We start from the raw sequence: 21348 nt of genomic DNA on the forward strand, positions 1-21348 counted from the left end.
ATGTGGTTATCTAACCATGGAATGTATTGAATGACATTAATGGATATTAGTTGGTGGAATTTTAAATGTATATTATAAGGTTATAATAGTAAATTGTGTATTAATGCTTATTAACTAAACAAAACATAATATTGGCTTCATTTATTCTTCATTTGGCCGAATATATCAAAGGAAAAATAAAGAAAACTCAAGCTTAGGGTTCAGCTAAGAGATTTGGTGACTTGGGTATGTATTTTGTTCGGTTTTTGATAATTTCTATGTTTTTGTGATCGTTGCTTAGAGTTTTATCAAGCCCATATTTGAATTTCTAAAATTGTTGATGATTTTGAGTTGAGCCATTGATGAAACTACGAGTTTTATGAAGTTTGATGATAGTATATGGAAGTTTGATGTTAGGTTAACATGTTTTGTCTTTGAATTTTTTATGAATTTGAGTAATTTGGGCTAAATTATAAAAATAAGATTTTGAGGGACTAAAATGTGAAATAAATGAAATGTGGGGCTTATATGAACACTATGAATATTTGGCTAGGCATGTGTGTAAAGAAATTATGTGTATTTTGTGATTTTGTGAAATAGGGACTAAAGTGTTAAAATGTGAAAATGTTAGGGCTAATTTGTAAAATACCCTAAATATGTGTTTTTGGATTGATTTGAATGAATGTAATTTTGAATAAGTTAAATTTGAATTTATTTAAATCAAGAACCAAAGAAAACGGAATTAGATCTGGGAAGTCAAAAGTCGTCGAGTAGCCGATTTCGTCTATTCTAATCCGTTCGAGGTAAGTCTATATACAAATAGATGTGTTTTGAATTGAATTACTATTGATTATATGCTATTGAACTATGATGAATGACTATATGAGTCGAGTATGAGATATCCGAGAAAATATCGACAAAGTTTCAACGTTCGAAAAGCCCCGTATGAACCATAGGAATAGGTAGGATACATATGTCATGACATAGGATTTGATATGTGTTTTCATGTAAGACCACATCTGGGACGTTGGCATCGACTTATGATTTACGTGTAAAACCATGTCTGAGACATTGGCATTGTATTTGATTTCGTGTAAGACCCTATCTAGGACAATGACATCGTAATTGATTACATGTAAGACCACATCTGGGACGTTGGTATTGTACGAGCTTTCCGAGCTATCCACGTATCCTTATGATTTCAAACGGCTCAACGGGCATTCTGAGAAACGAATGATTATATGAAATGTGTATCCGATTTAGGTACGTTTGAAATTGTATATCATATTTGATGTTGAAAGGTAAGTATATATATCTTTGTGATCAAGTGATTATATGTGACAAAAGTATGAGCAAATATGCTACATGTGCAAATGAATGGGGAATATGTGAAATGTATTTGAGCTATGTGGTTTGTAATAGCATTTGGCTAAGAATTATTTTATAGATATCAAAGCTACCGGAAGCTCGGGGATCGTCAAGGATCGTCACCACACTATCAAACTCTATTTTGGTACATTTTGAAAATGTAAACATTGGAGTATGGCATGTATAGGCTAGAAGTATGTGAATATGTTTTGTAATGTGTATATCTAGTAATGTGATATGGCTTGATTATGAATGTGATTATGAATGAATTTTGGTATATGCTTTGTGTTCAAAAATGGTATGTTTTGATATACTCTTGAATGACCAAATTAAATGGTCAATTTTGGTAAGTTTTGGTATGTGCTTATTTGAGAATTGGTAAGTTTATGGCATAAGATTGAATGAAGTAAATTGAGGTTATGACATGATTTTGATATGGTTATAAGCATGAATTTGGTTGTTTATGATATGGCATGAATGGTGTATGTTTTAGTGTATGAATTGGCTAGAAATTGGTATGAAATGTGCTTGGTTTTATGCGTATAGGGATGACTCAAAATGGGTGGCAAATTGGCTTTGTAAATAGCCTATTTTTGTCCACACGCGTAGAGACACGGGCGTGTGTCTCAGCTGTGTGTGACACACGGTTATGTTACATAGCCGTGTGTCCTTTGGGGTACCCTACGATTTTAAGTCAGTATACCCTACAATTTTGACACGGCCTAGGCACACGGGAGTGTCTGTTGGCCGTGTGTGGCACACGAGCTGGCACATGGGCGTGTGGTCGGCCATGTGACCCAAGTCAGTAGCCTCTCTAAATTTCACACGGCCTAGACACACGGGCGTGTTTAATGCTGTGTGAGGCACACGGCCTGTTCACACGGGCGTGTGACTTGTATAACTTTGAAAAATATTTAAGTTTCAAAAATTTTTGTATAAGCTCAGTTTAGTCCTGACCCCTTTCTAAAGCATGCTTAAGGTCTCGTAGACCTATATAAGGGACTCTGTATTGATGTATGACTAAAATGCTATGATGATTGTGAAATGAATGTTAAATGTTTTGATATGTCTGGTAATACCTCGTAACCCTACTCCGGCGACGTATACGAGTTAGGGGTGTTAGAAGTTTTTAACTGATTAATTTGAGATATTCACTATTTTAAAACAAGTTTAGAATTGACAATAGATTCGGAAAAAGACATGATCATTTAGGTGATTAATGTGACCCCTTTGGCTGATACGAGCAACTCAGTCCAATTCAAAGAACATAATAGAGATGGACTTAGTTTTCTTCAAGGCCCAACTACGATATCTAAATCGAAGCAACTAAAGACAAAGCTCAATTTATTCGTTCAAGACTTTATAACAAAAAAATTCGAGAAAAAAAGTTGTAGCTTAAAGACAATGGATTTTGGAGCAATAATGAATTAAAATGGACTAATTTTGTGCACGGGCCTAAACTTTCAATCTATTATGACAAAGCCATATGGAAAATGTTAACAAGTTTAGGCACTTCACTTCAAGGATCCCAATCGATCCCACAAGCCTAGACGTTTCATATTGGATTAAGGTTTTAGGCTTAATTTTTATTATATATGATCTCAATATTGTATTTATCAGCTCTTATTATTTCATTTCAAATTTTTATAATTATTAAGTATTTTAAGTTATTTAGGAGTTTTATGTCAACAAGAAAGTTTAGTTTAAAACTACTTCTAGTTTATATTAAATTAGAATTCTACTATACTTGAGAATTTTATTTAGATTTATTTAGCTAACCTATATATAGGCCTTTGCATTGTACACAAATCATGCAATTCATTATTATTCAACTTCTCTTTTGAGTTAATAAATTCTCTTTGAATTTTCTTTTTTTAAGAATTTCTCTTGAGTTTCTTTTAGAAAAGTTTTAAAAATATTTTCAAATTGTGGAGATCATCTTCAAACTTTTTCTTGTCAAGTTTTCTTTCTTAGAGGGAAAATTAGAGCCGCTTGAAGGGAGTTGTAGATTCTTCTTGTTTCCAAGACTTCTTAGGACTTCTACCTGCCACATGCTATCTTTTCCATCTATCTTCTTTATTGTTCTATTCTTTGAGTTATTGTTCTATTTTATTTACCTTAGTTATTTTAATTATTTTTTATCTAACTTGGATTTGATTGTGTTTCAGGTTATTTCAAAATTCAAATTTCTTCTCGAACATCTAAAGCCCTAAGTCAAATCCGCGATTTGAAAAAACTTTACGATTTGCTTTCGCATTCATTCACATCATCCGTATCATTTGGTATCAGATTTGGGCGTTTTAGGTGTTCTTTATGTTCTTATAAAATAGGTTTCAAAGAAATGACCTCAAAATAAAAATTTTTACCCGGATAATTTTAGAAAAAAAAATTAATGGGTAAACATTTTTAAATGGTCTAAAATTTTACAGACTATTTCTTGGCACTATTTTAGAATATTAAAAAATATTTCCCATGAAAAAAGTGATAAAAAAGTGGAAAAATTAGAAAAATACCAAAAAATAAAAAAATATTTTGTGGGTTGAATTTTGTGCCAAAAATTTCCAGATCAAATATATAATATTTGAGGAGGCTCCAGTTTAAATTTCGTGATTTTTAGAAATCGGGAACACCTCGAATGAAATTTGTCAAGTTGCTTCACAATTTTTCGGGTTTCAAGGATTTTAATTGACTCTTAGCCTTAGGTTTTCATTTGTTTTTGCTTTTTATTTTTCCTTTACACGTTCTAACACTTTATTATTTCTTGTGTTAGTAGGTTAAAGCACTTTGCACATTCCTTCCTCTGTGCAACACAATTCTTTGGTGTCTAGCCGGTTTTGGACTCATAGTGCTATTAAGTTTGCTTTGTTAGTTGGTTCTAATACATTCTGATTGATTGATATAAACACGTTTTAAAAGACTCACAAGATTAATTCTTACCTCATTGAGAATTTAATTTTATTTCTGAGTGCATAAAGGTGAGGCTTGCTTAATTTTTATTTTGAGTGTTGTGTTTTTCCAGGCTTTCACAATGACTCGTGACACTCGTAACCGTAAAAACCATTATGAGATACTATCTGATAACAAAGAATAAGATGTTACATTTGAGAATATTGTGGGGACGGTAAAATTTCAACATCAACAATTGAACGAGGTACGTGATAAATTTAAGGCCAATTTGACTAAGTGTTAAACGGAACTACAAGCCAGTTTGACTAAGTGTCGAACGAAACTACAAGAGAACATTAATCAGCTTTCCAAGTAGCTTACCAATCAATTTTAAATGCTAACTCAAGTTGTTGCTCGTTTGGAGACTTTTTCAAACTTGATGGTCTCGTGCTCGTGATAGCGGTGATGATAGGGACAATGAACAACTTTGTATTCGTTCTAATACTAGTAGATGATGAAATCATCACATTGATGAAACTTTAGGTATTCCTGATCGAGGCCAGCCTTTTGTAGCTAAACCAAAGTTCAACATTCCACCATTCCGAGGGAAGAATGGTCCAGATGCATATTGTGATTGGGAGGCTAAAATTGAGATCATGTTTCATTGTTATAAATGTTCAAAGGAGGAGAAAGTTCCATTGGCTACATTGGCATTTCAGATTATGCATTGAGTTGGTGGACTCAACTTGTCTTGAACCACTAAAGGAATTGTGAACGGGATGTTGATTCATGGGACCAGTTGACACAAATCATGAGAAAACGTTTTATCCTACCTCACTATTATAGGGATATTAAGCGACAACTTCAACGCCTTGTTCAAGGTAATCGATTTGTTGATGAATACTTTAAGGAGATAGAGATGCTTATGCAAAGAAAAAAATGTATGAGAAGATGACGAGACTACCATGGTACGGTTCGTAGATGGCTTGAACATTTTGATAGTCGATGCTCTTAATCTTCAAACCTACATTGATCTTCAAGATGCGGTACACAAGGCCATTGAAATTGAGCAACAATTTCAACAATGTCAATCTCTTCCATTTGGTGCATCACAATATTATAGAGGTACGAGTTCTAATTCTACTTTCAAGAATTCAAAACCTCCTTATGCTACTAATGAATTGCTGCCAAAACATGATGAGACTAAACCTTATGAGTGGAAAAGTGAGGCTCCTACAAAACCTTCTTCTACATCTTCTAAGCAACCCACTTTTACTACTTCTTCACCAAAACAACAAAAAGCTCGTGAAATTGAATGTTTTAAGTGCAAAGGGCGTGGGCACTATAGTCGTGATTGTGCCAACACTAGACTTTTGTTGATAAAAGAATATGGTGAGTATACCTCTGATTCAGATAAAAAAATATAGATATGCCCGAATTAATTAATGATGTCGATGATGGAGGTGAGTTTTATGGTGAATAAGAGTTGGTGAAACCACTAACTCATTCCCGTTGTCTAGTTGTGAGGCGCACCCTCAACATCCAATTGAGGGATGATCATGATCTTCAAAGGAGTAATATATTCCACTCGATGTGTTTGATTAAATGTAAACTTTGTTCATTTATCATTGATAGTAGAAGCTGTGCTAAATTTGTGAGCAGCTACCTTATGGATTCACTTGCTTAGCCATGTAGCAAACACCTTACACCATACCATCTTCAATGGCTTAACGAAGGTTCAAAAGTCTGTGTGCTAAAACAATGCTTGATCACTTTTGAACTTGGGACTTACATTGATGAAGTTTGGTGTGATGTCGTTCCCATGCATGTCCGCCCACTTGTTACTTGGTAGACCATAGCAGTACGACCGTGATGTTATTCGTCATGGTAAATTAAATTGATATTCCTTCGTTTTCTATGGAAAAAAGTACATTTTCACCCCTTTGAATCTGAAAGATGTTCACAATGATAAAATCAAGATGATGAAGTTCTATAAGGAAGTTATAGGAAGTAAGACACAAACAACCAATAAATGAGCTTTTAAACGAGTTTAATCGTGAACATAAACGAACCGAACACACCTATATTCATGTTCATTTGTTTATTAAACAGACATAAAAATTTTGTTCATACTCACTTATTTAACTTAATAAAGGAACATAAATAAACATTATATAAATAATTTACGAATAATTCATCAAATCTTGTGTTTATTTACACCCTTACATGTAACGGAAAGAGAGATGTGAAAGCTTAATATTTGGGGGAAACAAAAAAAAAAAAATTGAATAATGCAACGGCGGAAATGGGGGGATAAAGAGCTGGCGTGGGGTTGTGGGTTTTAAATATCATTAAATGAGGATTTGCTTTCTGGTTGGCTGCTTCATAAAAAGTCGGCACTCCAGTTTTTCAACATTTAATTATACTTTATTTACGTACTATCAGTCCTCTTAATTCCAAGTTTTAAAACTTTTTAGATGCTTAAACGCGTTTTTCAATGATTGTATTATAAATGCTTTAAATTATTTGGTGATTGATTTTAAATTTGACTTTGGCAAAGAAAACCCTGCGTGATTATATGAATGTAAACACAACTTTCCCGAAATTCAATTTGCATCATCATCAACCTCAATAATTATAACTAATGCCTGCAAAAATCCACAATTAACTTTACTTGTCAAACTCAACCATTTTTACTTTGTCATCACTACCAAAAATAGCTATCCTTATCACTGCCAGAAACTACCTTTACTACCCCATCCCCTCCTTCCCTTTATTTAATTATCTAAAAGCTTCAAAAACCTTTTTCTTTCCATCTCAAACCGTGATGGGTGCTTCTGAATCAGTTCCTCAGAAATCAATCCATGAATTCACTGTCAAGGTTCTTCTCTACCCTTTACATTTCTTTGATAATTCCTCTTTCTTTTGACTGGGTTTTATGCTTTTGTTCTGTTGTTTGTGTTGCAGAATAGCAAAGGCCAGGACGTGGACCTTAGCATGTACAAAGGAAAGGTTCTCCTTGTGGTTAATGTTGCTTCTAAATGGTCCTTTTCTACCATATCTTCTCTTCTTTGAACTCGTCGTCTTTCTGTTCTTTCCCGATTCTCAATTGTTTACCTTCATGATTTTAAACAGTGGGTTTACGGATTCAAATTACACCCAGTTGACTGAGCTTTACAACAAATACAAGGACAAAGGTTTGTTTCTCTTTGCTTAGCTGTGTATTTCATTTTTTTTTAGTCGCTTAAAGCATTTGAAATCAGCAACCATGACTGCGTAGTCTGCATAGCTAGTTCAAAGCTAACTCTTCATCTTTTCTTAACACTCGAAAGCTCAAACCTTAGCTAAAATTGGTCGTTATTGAAAAAAGTTGCCGCTTCAAATTATGTCGAATATAACTTTATTTTAACCCTTTAAGAAAGGGTACAAATTACATAAGGAAACAAATTAATTTTTATGCCAAAATCTACTTAAAAATCCCAATTGTGGAGGTCTAGTTTGGTTTATATCGTAGAGGGTAGTTTGTAATGGGAACTAGCAGCTGGAACAGGACTGTGGAAGAAGAAAGGGAATGGGATTAGGGTTTTCTTTTTGAGGAAAAATTTGCATTGAAAATGGACTTTAAACGGAAATTACATGTGCAGACCTGTGGAGCCAGATGACATTTAATTCACAATGATGGAAACTTTGACGCTAGATCAATGATTCAGAACTCTGTTATTAGTTTAGTACTTGTGGAAGACCTTTCTTAAATTCAAGCATCCCTTTTGAGGCTTTTATTATTACTCTACATTTATTTTTTCTTGTACCTAGTGGCTTTGTTCTTTTTCTCATAGCTCTGTAAACAAGTACCTTTTCAATTATCAGTTTAGCCAATTTGATCATATGAAGCAAATGGTCGAACTATAGTTTTGCTTTCGGTTTTCTTCCCTAGATATGTTAGGACTTGATGTTTTTTATTTTCTGATTGAAGGGTTGGAGATCTTGGCATTTCCTTGCAATCAGTTTTGAAGCAAGAACCAGGTACCAGCCAAGAGGCAGAAGAGTTTGCTTGCACAAGATACAAGGCTGAATATCCTATTTTCAAAAAGGTAATGGGTTATATTTAGCATTGGATAATGGATCTCTTTTCTTAGAAGTAGCGCAAGATGTTTTTTCATTGAATATGATCATTGATTGGGTTAATTGTGATTGTAGTTGTTGATTGGATTTTGCCTTTTTCGGATTAATTTAACAACTCTGTCGGGACTGCTACCATAAGAAGATAGAAATAGGTGGAACTATTGATAGAACTCTGCTTCTTCATGAATAATATATGAACTTATTTGAGACTTTTCGTACATGTTGATGTTCCTTATGAATGTTTGTGATTGTTGTTGACTGGGATGGAGCTCAGCTCATTTGCTGACTATTTGTTTTCTATGTACATAAACTAGCTGCATTTGGTTTGCATTCATTGCATCTTTAATGCCAGGGGGACTTTGCATTCTAACTGGTTACTGTTTGCTGCTAAAAATTTTATATATATAGGTTCGTTGCAACGGGCCGAATACAGAACCTGTCTTCAAGTTCTTAAAAGCAAAGAAATCTGGTTTCTTGGGATCTAGGATAAAGTGGAACTTCACTAAGTTTTTAGTTGATAAGGATGGTAACGTCCTCTCTCGCTATAGCCCAACCACCACACCACTGGCCATAGAGGTATTCCCTACACCCTACTGGTGCCATTTTATCCTTGTTTCTTTTTAAATTTTTGAGGAGGGGGAATTGAACCCGAAGGTGACCGTGCACCAACCGAGTCAAATGCTCAACTGCGGTGCATGTGTGCGAGACATTAATTTCGTGTTGTGCTGCTTTGGTTGCTGTTGCAGGGTGACATCAAGAAAGCATTGGGAGTGGATACATGAAAATATAGGAGGTGGAGGGAAAATGGAAACTAGAAACAATGTAAATAGGATGAAAGCGGTAGGCGTGGCCCATAATAATGTGTACCACTGTGAGACCTCATGTGTAATGATAATCGCTGCTCGAGTTTGTAAAAAGTAGTAGTTTTACAACTGTGATAGTTTCTTTGCTGCATTTAAGCCTATTAATTTCCTCTTTGGAATTTCATTGTTGTTACTTAAAACTGTTTCAGAATTCAGACCATTGTTACTTAGGTTTTATGCTTGTATGTGTTAATTATTTTAATTATTTTGTTTTGTTTTAAAATTTGTAACAATATTTTTAGTGGTTTAAAGACATTTTTAGGATAAAATTTATTTCAACTTAAGTTATTCTAAATTATTCTTCAGGTAGATGAACACTCGATTTATTACTTTACATTTAATTTTAAGACATATAAACAAATATTTTAATTTTAATTTTAATTTTAATTTTAATATTGAAGTATTTTAATGTGTTCTAAAAATATGATGCCGAGAACTATTTTTAAATTTTTAAATTTATTTAATCTGTTTTCTATTTTTATTTTGCTTTTGCGATAGTATTTTATATTATTTTTAAAACATTATTTAATTTGAACTTCTTAATAATATTTTTGGTTTAAAAATATAATCTCTAAAAACATGTTTGTAGGCTTTTTCTTTTATCTATTTAATATAAAAAAATCTAAAATAAGTTTACCCTAATTTATTTACGGCAATAGTATGTACAAGTTGGAGGAGGGTGGTGGATAGGCGGCACCACCGTCCTTTTTAGGATAGTAAGTTTTTTGTTATTAAAAAATAATAATAATTTTTTAAAGGGAGGGTAGTTGGTAGGCGGCACCAAAAATAAAAATATAACCTTTATAACCCGTATACAACATACAACCTGAGAAAGTTAGTCAAGCCTACTTGATAGGTGGCACCAGTAGTGATTGTGCCTACCTAATAGGCAACACCGATCTGCTGCAATGGGATGGAATGAGGCCCCTGCTCTACTGTGTCTGCAAGATGGGACGAGACCCATGAAAAAAAAAACAGAATAGAGAAGAAGAAGAAGAGAACGAACGGGAAAAAAAGAGGAGAGAAGAGTAGCAGAAGAGGGAAGAGAAGGAGAAGGGAAAAAAAAAGAATAGTAGAGAAGATAGAAGAAGAGAATGAAAGGGATAGCAAAGGATAAAATGAAAAATATTTGGGTTCTTAGTTTAGGGTTAGTTTGGGGTTTTTAAAAAAATAGGGTTGGTGACCTCTGTTTAGGGTTTAAAAAAAAGAATTAAAGGATTTTTGTAGAGGGTTTAAAAAAAATAAAAGAGGGATTTTTTAGTATTTATACATTATTTGTTTAGTTTAGGATTTTTATATCGTTATAAATGTTATTTTTCTGTTGTTTATTTATTTATTTTAGAAATGTTATAATTCATATTTTGATTTATTTTTTTAATTTTTTTGTAAGGTATTATTTCAATAAGAAAGGAAGGTTGTTTCATTTATTTTAGAAAGTGTCCACTTATGTTTATGTTTGATTTTTAATTCTTATATTTTTTTATGTTTTTATTAGATTCAAATAACAACATTAGTCCTATTAGGTTTATTATGTTGAGATAATTTATGTTATTTTAACATTTTTTTATGTAGGTAAAAGATGAAACCATTGAGTTGGAATTGATGAGATGTTTCTCTTATATTTTTAATGAGCATTTTTTTTTGGTTTATTATTAGATGCACGTAACAACATATAGTCCAATTAGGTTTATTTTGTTTTGATAGTTTCTATTATTTTAACATAATTTTTTTGTTTTTATGTAGGTAAAAGATGAGACCATTAAGTTGGAATTTATGAGATATTTTTATTTTGTTAATTACTGATAAACTGTAATTTATACATATTTTTACCCCATGTTTAACGCATTTTATGGATGATTTTCCATTAGAATTGGTGAATTCGATGCTGCCAATGCTTTAATTTCATGTTTTACACTTAGAAGAGCATAGGAGAGCGAAAGGAACGAGAAACGGGCCAAAAACGGAGAAAATGGGCCAAAGTATGAAATCAACATGGCCTAGACCTCCTCAGACGGGCATACCACACGGCCGTGTCAATTTGGCAGGCTCGAGCACAGCCTAAAGTAATCGCACATGGGCGTGTCACACGTGCCCTGTCGAGCCCAAGTTGAGTCCAATTCGGAAAAAGGCTAATTTTGAGGGCTTTTAGGCATTCCAAAGCCTATAAATACATCCTAGAGAAGGAAGAAAGGGGAGGACAGAGTAAAGGGTAAGGAATTACTCTAAGAAAGCCGATTGATTCATCCCAGAAGCCGGATTCATCATCAAGACTGAAGATCTCTCTTTAATTCTCCTTCAGGAGTTTTGGGTTTTTTTTTATGTTTTGTATTCTTTATTATTCTGAGATGTTTTCTTATTTAGTTATAAACTAAATCCCCTAAATACCTAAGGGGAATGAAATCTAAGACGAATCTTGTTATTATTTTCTGAATTGTATGATAAATATTTGACTTGTTCTTAATTATGTGTTCTTAATTCTTGTTTTGATATCCCAGGATACCGATTCAAGATAAGCTCTTATTTAGAGGAGGAATAGACCCTGTTTAAGAAAACATTTGTCATAATTAAGCAGAGTTGATTGCGCGCCTAGGCATAGGGTGACAAGATTTTGCCGAATTAGGGTGAAACCTAATAAGGGGATCCATAGATCGAGTTAATGCAACCCTAAAGTGTTAATTACAGAAAAGTCTCGGTTATTCAATCTAGGGATTAGACGTTATTAGTCTTGAATAGGGATAATAACATAACTTAGGGATCTCTACGGAACAAGTTAAATGAATAAATAAATCGATTCGATCGAGAATAACAAGTACAGTCTAGGTGGATTTTTCCTTAGGTATTGTCTTAATTTAATCGTTTTTTCCAAAAGCAATTACCCAATTCCATTCTCTGTGTGTTCTTAGTTTAGATAATTATTTAGTTAAAACAAAAACCTATTTATTCTTAGGCTAGTTAATAAAAAGACAATCATTACTAGTACTTTTAGTTCTTTTGGGTTCGACAATCCGATCTTGCTAAAACTATACTACTGTTCGATAGGTACACTTGCCTACATCGCAATAATAGTTAGTTCAAGAACGAGTAATTATAAATATTTAAAACCTATCACGAAATCACGCGATCAAGTTTTTGGCGCTGTTGCCTGGGAATTGAAATATTAAGAACACTCAAGTTTTATTACTTTAGCCATTTATTTTTCGTGCACTTTAATTTATTATTATTATTTCTTAATTTACTTTTTCCTTCTCTTGGCAGGTTTTTATAGTTTATGACTAGAAAAATCCGTCAGGACCATTACTTTTTGACGAAGAAATCGATCGTACAGTTCGCAGAAATCAAAGAGAAATAAGGCGAAGCTTAAGATACACAGAGAACGAGCAAGAAGACGATACTCAACCCCCAACCAAAGAGATGGCTGAAAACCAAGGCAATCAGCTACCTCCTGCAATTGCGGTTAATCAAAATCTTGCTCCACGCACTATGTATGATTATGCTAAACCTTCTTTAACAGGAACTGAATCGAGCATAGTTAGACCTGCTGTAGCTACAAACACTTTTGAATTAAAACCTAACACTATTCAAATGATACAACAATTTGTTCAGTTTGATGGTTTGTAGGATGAGGATCCCAAGTCTCATTTAGCCAACTTCTTAGAACTATGCGATACATTTAAAATTAATAGTGTCTCTGATGATGCCATTCGTCTTCGGTTATTCCCTTTTTCATTGAGGAACAAAGCTAAACAGTGGTTGAACTCGTTACCACGAGGGTCAATTACTACTTGGGAATAAATAACTGAAAAAATTTTACTAAAATATTTTTCGCCGACTAAAATGGCTAAATTACGTAATGATATCTCTTCTTTTGTGCAGATGGATTTAGAAACACTCTACGATGCATGGGAGAGATACAAGGACCTTTTGAGAAGGTGCCCTCACCATGGGTTACCGCTTTGGCTACAGGTTCAAACGTTTCATAATGGCCTGAATGCTTCGACTAGACAAATGGTTGATGTAACACCCCGAACCTGAGACCGTCGCCGGAGTCGAACACGAGGTGTTAACTGACTTCAACCCACTTATTGAGAGTTTCGGACAAGTCGCCAATCGTGTACTAGTCGCTCCAAAATTCATAACTTGAGTTTTACAACTCGAAAATCAGTTTCGCAATTTTTCCCTGAAACTAGACTCATATTTCCATCTACATATTTTTTTCTTTATCGTCACTTTATTGAGTTGACGATAGTCGATGCACAACCTCATGCTTCCGTCCTTCTTTTTCACAAATAATACTGGTGCGCCCCATGGAGAAAAACTCGGTCGAGCGAAACCTCTATCCGTCAATTCTTGCAATTGGACCTTCAATTCCTTTAACTCCGTTAATGCCATACGATACGGAGCTATTGAGATCGGCGTAGTACCCGGTACAACTTCGATGCCGAATTCCACTTCTCGAACCGGTGGCAATCCTGGTAACTCCTCCGGAAAAACATCTGAATACTCACAAACCACTGGTACCGATTCGAGTTTCTTTTCCGTCTCTTTACTTTCAAATACATACGCAAGGTATGTTTCACACCCTTTTCACATATCTCGAGCGGTCATAGAAGATATTATCATTTGGCACTCCTTTTAAATCGAGAGACTCGACTCGGACTACCTCATTATTTGCACTCCTCAAATCAATGGTTTTCCTTTTGCGATCCACCACCTTGCATCATGTACGGTCACCAATCCATACCAAGAATAACATCGAATTCATCAAATGGTAGAAGCATCGGATCGGCCGGAAAGCAGATTCTCGAATTATTAGGGGCATCTCTTGCACACTTTATCAACGAGTACGTATTGACCCAAAGGGTTTGACACTCGAATTACGAACTCGATGAGACTCAACAGTAGAGTCTTCTTGGATGCTAAAGTTTCACATACATATGAATGAGTAGAGCCGGGTCAATCAATGCAATCACACTAGTATCAAAGAGAGTAAAAGTACCAGTGATAACATCGGGGAGGATGCCTCCTCTCATGCGCGGATGGCATATGCTCTAGCAGAGCACGGGTCTCAGATCGAACAGTAGTATCGGTGGCTCCTCTCGATTACCACCCTACCTCCGAAATCCTCGGGGTCTACCTCTAGTCGTCGCCCCACTCGATCTTGCACCTTGCATCTTATTCTTCTCATCTAGCTCGTGCAATCTCTAATGAAGTGGTCCTTGAACCACATCCGTAATGAGCCAGTCTTAGCAGACTTACCCCAACATTCACCTAGGTGTCGTCTTCCACATTGGGGGCATTCGGTCTCTCTTGACGATTATTGCCCACACTAGCCATCAAGTAGCTCGAGTCCGTCGATGGTCGTGCTCTAATGGAAATTCCCGATCGTCCTCGATTTATTAGTGTCCTCCCCGAACTTCTTTTGATCGAGAACGGAGCTTTACCCATCGATCTCTCACGATAGTCTTTAGCTTCAAATTCAGCCTTCTTCTTCTCCTTTCCAAGTTCTTCCGCCTTGCGTGCTCGTTCGACCAGCCGTCACGAACTCTTTTATCTCCAAAATACCCACTAGTAGTTTTAAATCTTCATTCAATCCTTCTTCAAATCTTTTGCACATAGTAACCTCATCGGCCACACACTCCGAGCATACCGACTAAGTCTTACGAACTCATGTTCAGTATTCGTCTAATGTCATACGGCCTTGCTTGAGTTCCAAGAATTCCTTATGCTTTTGATCGATGAACCATTGACTAATATACTTCTTTCAAATTTCATTTGAAAGAAATCCCAAGTAACTCGCTTCGTTTGGGACTATGGAGATCAAGGTCCTCCACCAATAGTAAGTCGAGTCTCGCAACAAGGATATAGCACACTTTAGACATTCATCGGTGTGCATGAGTTCATCAAACACCGAATGGTGTTATCAAGCGAACTTCGGCTCTTTCGGCATCATCGTAACTATGGCCTTAAACTCCTCAGCCTGCGCTTTCTAATCAAGTCTCAGGTGGCTTACTCGGCCTCATAGGATCGAATCGATGGCATTACTGTGCCCTTGGGTGGATTATTTAAATTCGGGAATTGTTGGACAGCCGGATTGGTTCGGCGTATATGCTACCCACTCATTCATCATGGTAAAGAAGGCTTGTTTTGCCTCCTCACCTTGATTATTCGCAGATGACTGAGGTTCAACAGCGGCGTCCCTTGTGCAGGAGCAGCCGCTACACTTTCAACGTCATCCGCCAAGGTTCTCTACACCGGATCCATTTACTAATCAAAACAAAAATTTTAACCGTCAAGTCATCACACATTTAAACATTAACATTAAGGCATGTATAGCTAGACTCATACGCGCTATGGTAGTCCTAGAACCGACTAAACCATAGCTCTGATACCAATAAAATGTAACACCCGAACCCGAGACCGTCACGAGTCGAACACGAGGTGTTAACAGACTTCAACCCACTTATTGAGAGTTTCAGACAAGTTGCCAATCTGTGTACTAGTCGCTCCAAAATTCATAACTTGAGTTTTACAACTAGAAAATCAGTTTCGCAATTTTTCCTGAAACTAGACTCATATTTCCATCTACATATTTTTTCTAGAATTTTGGTCAAGCCAATTAGTACAGTTTATTAGTTAAAGTCTCCCTGTTGCAGGGATCGACTACACTGACCTTTGTGCATTACGAATTGGATATCTCCTGTACGGGGCTTCAATACTGATGCCGTTTGTTTCTATAGAAACTAGACTCAGAGAGGAATCTACACATATATGGAATGACTCCTAATTATCTCTGGTTAATTTACAATGATTTTCCAAAGTCGGGACAGGGATCCAGAAACCGTTCTGGCCCTGTTTCACAAGAACTTTAATATCTGTTAACTTATAACTCATATGACCATTTCGTTTCTTCTATATAAAAGTAGATTCATCAAGGTACATTTACATAATTTATTTACTATTTAATACCATTCCTACTATTTTTAGTGATTTTTCAATCTCACGTTACTGCTGCTGCCAGCACCTGTCACTAAAGCAACTATGCCTATTTCATGATTTCCCTTTGATCTAACTAGTGATTCATCATACATGTCACAAATCATGATGAGGCTAATCATTATCCAACATCTCCCTACTACACTATTGCCATAACATGCATTTTAACACCAAAATAATCAACCATGGCATAAGGCATGGAAATCGAATTACCAAGACTTGTGACTTAACATTGGAGAACTAAATCCAACCGAGCATTTATGCCATTTTCGCATGGCTAAAAGTTTACATACCAAAGTTCAACAAAGCATATTAGCCTATACATGCCAAAATGTTCTCCTAAACTGACTACACAAAAAAAATACCAAAAGTTGCTAGCCGGTGTGATGACTCCAATGACGATCACGAGCACGCAAAAAGGACGAGTCCGAGAAACCTAAAATGGCGACAAGCAAACACCGGGTGAGTATATAACTCAGTAAGCCATAAGCATTATATTGCCGTTCAGTAATAATATACCATAAAAGAAAATAATTAATGCGGATTGAAATCCTCCATCCACACCCCAAACGGTACTATAATTCTTTAGGCATTTCGGTTTGGTCACATACCAAGCCCTACTTGATATTTCATACATTACGCCATATGACATTGCATGCATTTATTTTCGAGCATAATCACCACATAGATCAAGACTTACCAAACCAAAATTCCAAATATAAATAAAATGTCCATTCCTTATGAGCTCAAGGTGTTTACTCGTGCATCGCTGTCCATGATTGACTCGGTAAGGCCGCGCACATAGAACATGTACGTTTATTAGAGGATGTGCAATAAGCCCGCACACTTAGTGCTTAATAGTCGAACTCGCACACTTAGTGCTATATAATCAAACTTGCACACTTAGTGCTGTATAATTTGAACCCGCACACTTAGTGCCAATTTGTGATTATAAATGTTTACACCCGCACACTTAGTGCCAAACCGATCATTCAATACATCTCACCTCTTTTCTTTCAATTCAATATTTTATCACCACATACATACATGTTTATATATATATTCTACCATTCCATTCAGCATCATTACTTGGACATTACGACCCTTTAAATTAGTACAAAATAAGTGCTTAATGACTTACCTTATATCGGATGAAATGATTCCCAATCTACTACTCGATTATCTTTGCTTTGCCTTTGCTTGGTTCTCCTCTTTGATGTCTTGATCTAAAATGAATACATTTAGTAGTTTAATCTTCTTGCTGGATTTTTATGTGTATAACTTAATGGTTTTCACCCCATTTCACAACTATCTTTGTTCAAAATATCAAAATCTCAACCAACATTTGTTTAATGCTTCAAGGTCGAATGCATGGTCACCATTAAGCTAATCTAGTCTCAAGTATTTTAATCCTAACATACAACATCATGAATCAACTCAACCTTATAAGCCAATATTACTCCTACAACCGATTGTAAGGAGTTAACAAAGAAAATATATTTTTACAAACATATACACCCATATGGCCGATTTTACCAAATCAAATTTAACCTTACTTATCTCAAATTTTCATTTCATACTATCATCCCCATGACATAGCAAGGTTTTGAATCATGGACTAATTAGAACTAAAACTAGCAACTAAGAACATGCATGAATTTCATGGCACCATATTAAACATACCTTAATCTAGCTACAAGGATGGCCAACCTATTCCAAACCAACCATGAGCAAGGACCCCTTTCTTCTCCCTTGAGATTTTCGGCCAAAAGGATGAAAAAAAAAAGATGAACAAAGCTTTTTTTTTGTTTTTCTTCTCACTTGCACGGCAATGGGGAGGGAGGGAAAGCCTTCACACACACTTTTTTTTTATTACTCATGCACCTTATTTTATTTATTTCAACATAAAACACTCACCCAACATGTTTCATGACATGTCTTGCCCATGCTTCCTTGTCATGGCCGGCCACTAGCACTTGGGGGATTTTGACATGCAAGTCCTCCTTTTGACTACATGTACTATTAGGTCCTTATAGATTAGCCTATCATTTTTCAAAAGTGACATACAAGTCCTACTAATCGAATTCACATGCAATCGACTAAACCAAGCTTGAAATTTTCACACATTCAGTAAATACATATTTTAGACAATAAATATTACGTTCAAACATTTCGGTGACTCGATTTAGTGGTCCCGAAACCACTTCCCGACTAGGGTCAATTTTGGGCTGTCACAGTTGACGCAGCTGCTGGCGGAACCATCAATAATAAAACACTTGAAGATACCTATGACTTTATAGAGGAGATGTCACTAAATAACTATCAGTGGCAAGTCATGAGGACAAAGCCAACGAAAACAGCCGGCGTTTATAACGTCGATTTAGTCACCATGCTCTCTAATAAGGTAGAACTTTCAAATAAAAAGATTGATGGTTTTCTTAGTTCTTCACAGGTCCACCCAATAATGCAGTGCGAAGCAAGTAGAGGTCGAACAAGCCATTCGGTATACCAACCTTATGGCCACAACATGGATAACGAGCAATTAAACTACATGGGTAATAATCCTCGACCTCAAAACAATCCATATAGTAACACTTACAATGTAGGTTGGAGGAACCACCTTAATTTCTAGTGGAGCAGTCAAGGAAATCAAAGACCACAACCACCTCTAGGCTACCAACAACCACCCTACCAACAGGAAAAGAAGCCGAACCTTCAAGAGATGCTCTCAAAGTTTATTTTGGTGTCAGAAACTCATTTCCAGAACACTGAGACAACACTTAAAAATCAACAAGCATCGATCCAAGGGCTCGAAACTTAGTTAGGCTAGCTTTCCAAACTAATTTCAGAAAGACCACTAGGAAGTTTAACTAGTAACACCAAATCAAAAGAGCATGTGAAAGCAGTTACGCCAAGGAGTGGGAAAGTGTTAGCGGAAACTAAAAAGAAACTAACACAAGAAGCCGTGGTAAGCAAAAAGGGGGAGGAAAAACCCAAAAATAGTGACAAACTAGTACCAAAGGAATATAAACCTCCAGTTCCATACCCAGCAAAATTGAAAAAAGACCGCATTGATGCACAATTCGGTAAGTTTCTTGAACTTTTTAAGCAATTACATATCAACTTACCTTTTGTTGAAGCCATATTGTAGATGCCTACATGAGCAAAATTTTTGAAGGAGCTTCTAACAAATAAAAGGAAATTCAAGGACTTCTTTACAGTAGAACTCAACGATGAGTGCTTAGCCATACTCCAAAACAAGCTGCCAACCAAACTAAAAGATCTAGGGAGTTTTACTATCCCTTACTTAATTGGTAGTCTGAATGTTGAGAAAGCACTAGCTGATTTAGGCTCTAGCATTAATTTGGTGCCATATAAAATGTTCAAACAACTTGGTCTTAGGGAACCTAAACCTACTAGGATGAGTATTCAATTAGCCGATAGATCTGTTAAATATCCTAGAGGCATTATAGAAGACGTACTTGTGAAAGTAGATAAATTCATATTTCCTGTTGACTTTGTTATGCTTGACATGGATGAAGATGTGGAAGTGCCCTTAAATTTGAGGCGTCCATTTTTAGCCACTGCTAGGGCTGTAATCGATGTGGGTGACGGTAAATTGGTACTTAGAGTAGGTGACGAGGAGATTATCTTTAAAATGATGCTATGAAGTTTTCTAGGGAACAGGATGACTCATGTTATTTTATTGACTCTATTGATCATACTACTCAAGATTTTTTTCAGGAAACTTTACAAAAGGACACGACGGAACTATATCTAGCTCAAGAAGAGGAGACAAATGATAAAGACCAGTAGAATATGAGGGGATTAAGATAAACAATGAACTTAAGTAAAAACCCTCTATTGAAGAGCCTCCTAAACTGGAACTTAAACAATTACCAAACTACTTGGAATACGCATTCCTTGGAAATAATTCTACATTACCAGTTATCATTGCCTCTAACTTGCAACCCAAGGAGAAAGAAGAACTAATCCAAGTATTAAAAGAACATAAGAAGGCCATAGCTTGGAAAATTTCTAACATTAAGGGAATCAGCCCTTCTTTTTGCACCCACAAAATTTTGATGGAAGATGAATACAAACCGTTTGTGCAAGCTCAAAGAATACTGAACCCCAACATGAAGGAAGTTGTAAAAGCCGAGGTAATTAAACTTCTAGATGCTAGAATTATTTATCCTATTTCTGACAGTTCTTGGGTAAGTCCAGTGTAGGTTGTCCCTAAGAAATGAGGCATGGCGGTTGTGACCAACAAGAAGAATGAACTAATCCCAACAAGGACAGTCTCAGGATGGAGAGTTTGCATAGACTACAGGAAACTGAATGATGCCACAAGAAAAGATCACTTCCACTTGCCATTCATTGACCAAATGTTGGAAAGATTATCCGGACACATGTATTACTGCTTTCTAGACGGACTCTTTGGTTACTTCCAAATCCCAATAGCTCCTAAAGATCAAGAAAAGACGACATTCACATGCCCATATGGTACGTTCACTTATCGTAGAATGCTTTTTGGATTATGTAATGCTCCTGCCACTTTTTAGCGCTGTATGATGGCCATCTTCGATGAACTCGTGGAAGATATCATGGAAGTATTTATGGATGATTTCTCGGTATTCGGTAACTCTTTCCATCTCTGTCTTAAAAATTTAAAACGAGTTTTAATAAGATGTGAGGAAACGAACCTTGTGCTTAACTGGGAGAAATGTCACTTCATGGTTCAAGAAGGTATTGTATTAGGGCATAAAATTTCTAGTAAAGGGATTGAGGTGGACAAATAGAAAATAGAAACAATCGAAAAATTACCCCCTCCTAGTTTGGTTAAGGCTATTAGAAGCTTTTTAGGACATGCTGGTTTTTATAGAAGATTTATTAAGGATTTTTCTAAAATAGCTAAGCATTTGACTAAATTGCTAGAAAAAGATATACCTTTTAATTTCAATTAGGAATGCTTAGAATCATTCAATACTCTAAAGGATAAATTAATTAATTCTCCAATTATAATTGCACCTGATTGGAATTTACCATTTGAATTAATGTGTGATGCGAGTGACTTTGCAGTAGGTGCAGTACTGGGACAGCGAAGAGACAAGCATTTTCAACCTATCTATTATGC

At 35.7% G+C, this 21348-nt stretch overlaps 1 protein-coding gene and 1 non-coding gene across 2 annotated transcripts in view; one reads left to right on the forward strand and one right to left on the reverse strand.

Annotated features, from left to right (window-relative positions):
• Positions 1-9441, forward strand: part of LOC108461590 (probable glutathione peroxidase 4) — a 79763-nt gene extending 70322 nt beyond the window's left edge. The window contains 7 exon segments of the mRNA XM_017761474.2: positions 7048-7114; positions 7201-7277; positions 7369-7430; positions 8207-8239; positions 8242-8324; positions 8764-8931; positions 9102-9441. Of these exon segments, the coding sequence (XP_017616963.2) occupies positions 7061-7114; positions 7201-7277; positions 7369-7430; positions 8207-8239; positions 8242-8324; positions 8764-8931; positions 9102-9137 (513 nt within the window). The 5' untranslated portion in view covers positions 7048-7060 and the 3' untranslated portion in view covers positions 9138-9441.
• A 3617-nt stretch (positions 9442-13058) lies between these two features.
• LOC128280193 (small nucleolar RNA R71) lies at positions 13059-13165 on the reverse strand. The gene has a single exon (XR_008270373.1). It is a non-coding gene; the product is annotated as a small nucleolar RNA R71 (small nucleolar RNA).
• Positions 13166-21348: the final 8183 nt, after the last annotated feature.

This window comes from Gossypium arboreum, chromosome 8, assembly GCF_025698485.1.
Source record: "Gossypium arboreum isolate Shixiya-1 chromosome 8, ASM2569848v2, whole genome shotgun sequence".
NCBI classification, from domain to species: domain Eukaryota; kingdom Viridiplantae; phylum Streptophyta; class Magnoliopsida; order Malvales; family Malvaceae; genus Gossypium; species Gossypium arboreum.